At 63.6% G+C, this 7,051-nt stretch overlaps 1 protein-coding gene across 1 annotated transcript in view; it reads left to right on the top strand.

The window, feature by feature from the left end:
• The window catches only part of THBS3 (thrombospondin 3), a gene marked incomplete at its 3' end in the record, with an annotated part of 9,579 nt that extends 2,530 nt beyond the window's left edge, over positions 1–7,049 (top strand). Inside the window, exons 2-21 of the mRNA XM_025212636.1 lie at positions 374–630; positions 718–820; positions 1,152–1,178; positions 1,534–1,616; positions 1,811–1,862; positions 1,947–2,095; positions 2,580–2,720; positions 3,171–3,248; positions 3,326–3,478; positions 3,615–3,725; positions 3,827–3,934; positions 4,141–4,300; positions 4,483–4,601; positions 4,767–4,819; positions 5,052–5,245; positions 5,536–5,714; positions 5,925–5,973; positions 6,179–6,375; positions 6,552–6,724; positions 7,010–7,049. Of these exons, the coding sequence (XP_025068421.1) occupies positions 374–630; positions 718–820; positions 1,152–1,178; positions 1,534–1,616; positions 1,811–1,862; positions 1,947–2,095; positions 2,580–2,720; positions 3,171–3,248; positions 3,326–3,478; positions 3,615–3,725; positions 3,827–3,934; positions 4,141–4,300; positions 4,483–4,601; positions 4,767–4,819; positions 5,052–5,245; positions 5,536–5,714; positions 5,925–5,973; positions 6,179–6,375; positions 6,552–6,724; positions 7,010–7,049 (2,426 nt within the window). The remainder of the gene's footprint in view (positions 1–373; positions 631–717; positions 821–1,151; positions 1,179–1,533; positions 1,617–1,810; positions 1,863–1,946; positions 2,096–2,579; positions 2,721–3,170; positions 3,249–3,325; positions 3,479–3,614; positions 3,726–3,826; positions 3,935–4,140; positions 4,301–4,482; positions 4,602–4,766; positions 4,820–5,051; positions 5,246–5,535; positions 5,715–5,924; positions 5,974–6,178; positions 6,376–6,551; positions 6,725–7,009) is intronic.
• Between the last annotated feature and the right edge of the window lie 2 nt (positions 7,050–7,051).

The raw sequence follows: 7,051 nt of genomic DNA on the forward strand, positions 1-7,051 counted from the left end.
GCGTCCTCCTTCCTCCCCTTCTTGAAAATGGGCACCACATTGGCCTTTTTCCAGTCCTCCGGGACCTGGCCCGTGCACCACGAGTGCTCAAATATTCACGCCAGTGGCTGTGCAATGACGTCAGCCAGTGCCTTCAGCACCCTCGGATGGAGCTCATCTGGGCCTGCCGACTTAAAGGCATCCAGTTCCTCCAAGTGACTCTGCACCATCTCAGGGTCTACACCCTGAACTGCACAGTCCCATCTCAGGATGGGGCTGTGCAGTTCAAGGTGGGCTGTGCCAGGCACCATGCACAGTGGGTACAAGCTGTGCCGGGCAGGGCTTTGGGCCCCCATGCTGAGGGGAAGCTTACGTCTGTGGCTGTGCTCCACAGTCCTGCTGCGATACCTGCGGGAGGACGGGAAGCTGCACGTGGTGAACCTGCAGCACACTGGCCTGGCGGATGGACGGAGCCACACGGTGATTGTGCGCCTGAGTGGGCTGCGTGCCGACGCCCTGAGCGTGGAGCTGTATGTCGACTGCAAGCAGGCTGATGCCAGCGTGGGGCTGCCCCAGATAGCAGTCGTGCCCCAGGCCGAGCTGGAGGCAGTGGAGGTGCGCACGGGCCAGAAGGCCTATCAGAGGTTGCAGGTGAGAGGAGGCCTGGCTGAGAGGGTGCAGCAGTGGGGGCACGGGCAGTACCATGGCACCGGGGCTGATGGCTCCTCTCTGGACCAGGGGTTTATAGAGTCGATGAAGCTGATTCTGGGAGGATCCATGAGCCGCGTTGGAGCCCTGAGTGAATGCCCTTTCCAAGGCGATGAGTCCATCCACAGTGCAGGTAATGCAGCAGGGGGCACCTGGAATACAAGCCCATGCAGGGGCACCTGCACACACATTGCATATGGAATAGGGCACTGCCAGGTATGCACACAGGGCATGTCTATGTATGTCATGTGGGACATGGGACCCGCACATAGACACGTGTACATATCTTGTGCTCCTGTTAAATATGGAGCATGCGGGCATATAGGCACATATGCACACAGCCTCTTTGTGGCTGGGCCTGGTGGGGGCCGGGTTTGCAGCTACCAGCTGCTGCCTTCTGTGCCGGGTGGGCAGGAACGAGTCAGGCTGGCAGCAGGACAATGTTTCCATCTCCTCCCTTGCAGTGACCGGGGTGCTGAACTCCATCCTGGGTGAGTTGCTTGTTGTTCTCCTGGCCTTCCACCTCTCACACTCCTGCTTGCACATGGGTTTGGGCCCACACCTGAGTGGGGCTGGGCAGAGGGAGGCCTCGGGGTCTCAGGGCAGAGAAGGGGATGCTGCACCCCTTGTTGAGGTCTCATCCTTCACCTGACTGCTCTTGGCTCCAAGACAGCTGTGGTCATGCATGAAGTGAGCTTGGGGGATCTCAGCCAGCTTCTGGGCACTGCTTTTCCCTATTGCGGACCCAAGGTGTGCATGGGTGCCAGTCAGGGTGGGGCAGCACCCTGGAGGTAGTGGGCAGAGAGGATGGCACCTGGGGGACTGACCAGTGCTTTGTTGGGGCAGGCGAGCAGACCAAGGCCCTGGTCACGCAGCTGACCCTCTTCAACAAGGTCCTGATGGAGCTGAGGGAGGATATCCGTGACCAGGTGAGGTGGCTAGAGGGGCTGTGCACCATTCCCTGCTGTGGCAGGATTGACCCCATCCAGGTGCTAGCCCCCTGCTCAGTGCCCCTTCCCCCCCCACTCCTTCTGGGGGCCTGGGCTAGAGATCGGGCGAGTTCTGCTCTGGGGTGCTGTGATGCTGAGGTCTCGGGTTCTGACACCTGCGCTGTGCCTTGCAGGTGAAGGAGATGTCCCTGATCCGGAACACCATCATGGAGTGTCAGGTCTGCGGTGAGTCCTGGCCGTGGGGAGCTGCCCTGCCCTGTTCAGCCTGGCCCAGCCCAGCAGCTGCGCTGTGACCCCCTCTCTCTGCAGGGTTCCATGAGCACCGCTCCCGCTGCAGCCCCAACCCCTGCTTCAGCGGTGTAGACTGCATGGAGACATACGAGTACCCCGGGTATCGCTGTGGGCCTTGCCCTCCTGGCTTCCAGGGCAATGGGACACACTGTGCTGACATCAATGAGGTGAGGGGCCCAGCCCAAGGATTGAGCAGGTTGCTCATGAGCCTGTCGGGGTCAGAGTGCTGCTCACAACATGGGGCAGGGGTCCTGTGTTCTGGGGATCCCGATGCATTGGGAAATGGATGAGGCAGGGTATGACTGTGCCCATGGGAAGGAGCAATGTGACAATGCAGGTAGGCTCGGCAGGGAGGAGCCTGCCCTGTGGAGCAGGGCTTGGGCCTCAAGCTGCGCTGGAGGAGGTTGTGGGTCAGGCTTCCTGTGTGCCCAGGGCTGTTGGACAGGGATGGTGGTCAGTGCTCCCTGCTTCATGGGTTGGGCAGGGAATTGGCTCAACCTGCTGCCAGGTGCATGGCAGGAAGTTTGGTGCTGGGGCGGGGGTGACGCCGGAGCAGCCCTGGGAGGCTGGCACTGGTGAGCCATGCTCCTGGCAGGGGCCTGCTGTCCTGGCTGCATGTGGGACTGGCTGGACCCTCTCCCTCGCTCCCAGTGTGCCCATGCCAACCCCTGCTTCCCTGGCTCGAAATGCATCAACACGGCGCCCGGCTTCCGCTGCGAACCCTGCCCCCGTGGCTACAAGGGGAACCTCATCTCAGGTGTGGGTGCTGACTATGCCAAAGCCAGCAAGCAGGTGAGAGACGCCTGGCATTGGCAGCCGACTCTATGCTGCTCTGACCCCTGACAGTTGGGGGGGGGGGGAGTCTGGGGGCACTGTGTTGCTGGAGGCAGGGGTCTGCTGCTGCAGCAGAGATGGGCACCAGGGCTGCACAGGGCTCATGAGCTGCTGGCTCTGGGCTGCCCCTGGCATCTCACAGTGCACCCACCCCCTGGGGCTGGGCAGGAGGGACCCCCCAGCCCAGGGCAGTACCACGGTACTGGAGTATGGCACCTTCAGGGGTGAGCCCAGGCCTGCTCCCTCCCCTCCCCAGGAAAGGCACTGCACGGCCAGGTCTAGTGAAGGCTGGAGGATGAGCATAGCTGGGGGGTGGTGGACCCTACTCGTGTTGCTGCCTCTCCCTGGGGGAGGCCAAGCCCCAGGACCTTGCAGAGGCCCTGCTTCCAGTGACCGTCCCTGCTGCAGGTTTGCACCGACATCGATGAATGCAATGATGGGAACAATGGCGGCTGTGACCCGAACTCCGTCTGCACCAACACGATGGTGAGCGCTGCCTCCCACCCCTCTGTCCCATGGCCTCCAGCTGCCTCCAGCCTCTCACCCTGCTCCCCCTGCCCCAGGGCTCCTACAAGTGTGGCCCCTGCAAGGCGGGGTTCCTGGGCAACCAGACGGTGGGCTGTGCCCCACTGAAGTCCTGCAGCAGCCCCACACACAACCCCTGTGACATCAACGGATACTGCATGTTCGAGAGGAACGGTGACATCTCTTGTGCAGTGAGTGGGGCTGGGGAGGGGCTGCATGTGTAGGCTGGGGCTGGCAATGGGGCTGTTTGTGCCTGGGGGCAGGGCAGTCCCAGCACAGCTGGGAGCTGTCTCTGGTGTCATGATTCTGCTTCCCCTCCTGCCTCAGTGCAATGTGGGCTGGGCCGGCAATGGGAATGTGTGCGGGCGAGACACAGACCTTGATGGCTACCCAGATGAGCCGCTGCCCTGCATCGACAATGACAAGCATTGCAAGCAGGTGGGCACTGCACCCAGGGCATGGGGGTAAGAAGCTGGTGGGGCAGGAGCAGGGAGGGGGCTGCTTGGCTCCTGGTTCTCAGCTGCACACTCCATTCCCAGGACAACTGCCGGCTGACGCCCAACTCGGGGCAGGAGGACGCTGATAACGACGGCATCGGGGATCAGTGTGATGATGACGCGGATGGTGATGGCATCAAGAATGTTGAGGTATCCTGGGCTCAGGGCTGGGGAGGCCTTGCCAGGGGCTGTCCCCAGGATTGGGGTGGAGAGGGGGCAGCACCTTGCCCTGCTGCCCCAGGAGCATGCAGGGGACTGGGGGACTCTGCCTGGCTTGTGGGGCACAGCCTAAAGCTCCCCATGGCACTTGGGTCTGTGCCTGCCCCGATGCCAGTGGTGACGGGCGCCTCTTTCAGGACAACTGCCGGCTCCTGCCCAACAAGGACCAGCAAAACTCAGACACTGACTCCTTTGGGGATGCCTGTGACAACTGCCCCAATGTGCCCAACAATGACCAGCGGGACACAGACAGCAACGGCGAGGGCGACGCATGTGACAACGACATTGATGGCGACGGTGGGGCCAGGGCTGGGGCCATGTCAAAGGAGGGGGCCTGGGTCATGCTGGGGGCTTTCTGCAAGGATGTGCCCGAGGCTGCCTGGGTGAGGCTGGGCTGGGCCTGGGGATCTAGGGCTGTGGCTGAGGCTCAAGGTGGGGCTGGGCTTGGGCTGGGGTCACCATTGCCGTGCTGCCCACAGGGATCCCCAATGTGCTGGACAACTGCCCTAAGGTCCCCAACCCACTGCAGACAGACCGGGATGAGGATGGCGTTGGGGATGCCTGCGACAGCTGCCCCGAGATGAGCAACCCCACTCAGGTACGGGCTGGGGCAGAGGCTGCATGCAGCTGGGAGACAGTGTGGGAGGCTGGAGAAGCTGTTGGGCACCAGGGGCTGGAGGGAGGGACTTCCCCTTCCCCTGTATGCCTGGAGCCCAGGACCAGTCCCCAGTCCCTGCTGACCTGGAGCTGTGCTCTCTTTCAGACAGACATGGACAGTGACCTGGTAGGAGACATCTGTGACACCAATGAGGACAGGTGTGTGAGCCAGTGCCTGTGTCCTGCCCAAAGCTCTGCCATTGCCCTGTGGTCCCTGGAAAGGCAGGGAGGGGTGGGGTGGGCTGGAGCCCTGGGGGACATGGGGTAGCAGGAAGCCCCCATGCCCAGGCATGCAGTGGGTGGGTGTACTGGGTGCGGGCGTCTGGGGGAGATGGGGTCCCAGCTATGTGCCTGGTGACACTGCCCTCTCATCCCCTCTTGCCACCCCCAGCGATGGGGATGGGCACCAGGACTCCAAGGACAACTGTGCCGAAGTGCCCAACAGCTCCCAGCTGGACTCGGACAACGACGGGCTGGGGGATGACTGTGACAATGACGACGACAACGATGGCATCCCTGACTACATTGCTCCCGGCCCTGACAACTGCCGCCTTATTCCCAACCCCAACCAGAAGGACTCAGACGGTGAGGGCTCGGCCAGGACTGAGGACCATGTGGCCACTGAGCCTGTGCCAGGGGAATTGGGCACAGCCGGTGCAGACCTGGCTCCTGTGGCAGGGGCTGTGGCTGCTGGGTTGAGTCCCCTGGGCTGGCACTGCTACATAAGTGGTGCCAGGTGGAGCCAGGATCTCTTGAGCCCATGGAGCTGGAGCAGGCATGCTTGCTATATGGAGCATGGCACTCACTCTGGCTCCGGGGCTGTACCACATGCTTGGAGCTGCACCACGTGTGACTGGCCCTGTCATGCCCCACAGGGAACGGAGTGGGTGATGTCTGTGAGGAGGACTTCGATAATGACACAGTGGCTGACCAGCTGGACGTGTGCCCGGAGAGTGCCGAGGTGACACTGACTGACTTCCGGGCCTACCAGACAGTGATCCTGGACCCCGAGGGCGATGCCCAGATCGACCCCAACTGGGTGGTTCTGAACCAGGTACAGCTGGAGGGAGGGGGAGGCTGCAGGGCAGGTGCTGGTATCAGTGCTAGTCAGGCAGGATGGTGCCTGCTGTGCAGCACTGGGCAAAGGGTGAAGGAGGGGAGCAGGCCAGGGGCCTGGTTGGGTGTTGGGCTAGGACTGCCAGCCCTTGGGCAGGCCCTGGGCTGCACCCACAAGCCCGGGTGCCAATCCCATCTCTCTCTCCAGGGCATGGAGATTGTGCAGACCATGAACAGTGACCCGGGCCTGGCTGTTGGTACGTAGGGTGTTCCTGTCCTGGGGCAGCACACTGCCTCTTGTTCCCACCCAGCTCCTTGGGGCAGCTCACGCCTCACCCCAGGTTGGGCCCCCAGCAAAGGGGAGGGCAGAGCCAGGGCAGTGCTGATGTGGCCTGCCCAGGAGCCCCATGGGGATTGGGGCACATGCCTCCCTGCCTGACGCGCGCCCTGCCCTGTGCTCAGGCTACACGGCCTTCAACGGGGTGGACTTCGAGGGCACCTTCCATGTCAACACTGTCACGGATGATGACTACGCTGGCTTCATCTTCAGCTACCAGGACAGCTCCAGTTTCTACGTGGTCATGTGGAAGCAGACGGAGCAGACATACTGGCAGGCTACCCCCTTCCGGGCTGTGGCTGAGACCGGGCTGCAACTCAAGGTCTGTGCTGGGCTGAGGGGAGCTGCTGGGCCTCAGACCTGATGGCCCCTCTGCCTGGGGACCCGGTGGGGCGGGCAGTGCTTGCTGGACCCACCCCTGTCGTGGTAGGCACTCCTGGCCCCTTCTCTGCCGGGGCACCTGTTCTGCCCCGGTCACCCCCAGCCCTCTGCCCGCAGGCGGTGAAGTCCACGACGGGCCCCGGCGAGCACCTGCGCAACGCGCTGTGGCATGCAGGCACCACCCCGGATCAGGTCCGGCTGCTGTGGAAGGATCCGCGCAACGTGGGCTGGAAGGACAAGACCTCGTACCGGTGGCAGCTCATGCACAGGCCCCAGGTGGGCTACATCCGGTGAGGAGGGGCTGTGGGCCCCGGGGGGGGGGCGCTGGCCGGAGCCTTCCCGGTAGGGCGCAGGCAGGGCCGGTGGAGGCTGCAGGTTTCCTTTTTAAGGCAGCTCCGGGCCCTCCGCGCCATTGTCCCGTCGCCATGGAGACCCGGCCCGCCGGGCAATGCCGGCCCGCGCCTTTCACATGCAAAAGCGGCCGAACAATGGGCCGGGGCCGGGGCCGAGCACGTCCCCTCCCGCCCGGGGGCGCCGCGGCCTCGCTCACCCCGGCCTCCCCCCACCACCCCCAGGGTGCGGCTGTACGAGGGCCCGCGGCTGGTGGCGGACTCGGG

This window comes from Alligator sinensis, unplaced genomic scaffold (assembly GCF_000455745.1).
Source record: "Alligator sinensis unplaced genomic scaffold, ASM45574v1 scaffold1165_1, whole genome shotgun sequence".
Lineage (NCBI taxonomy): Eukaryota > Metazoa > Chordata > Crocodylia > Alligatoridae > Alligator > Alligator sinensis.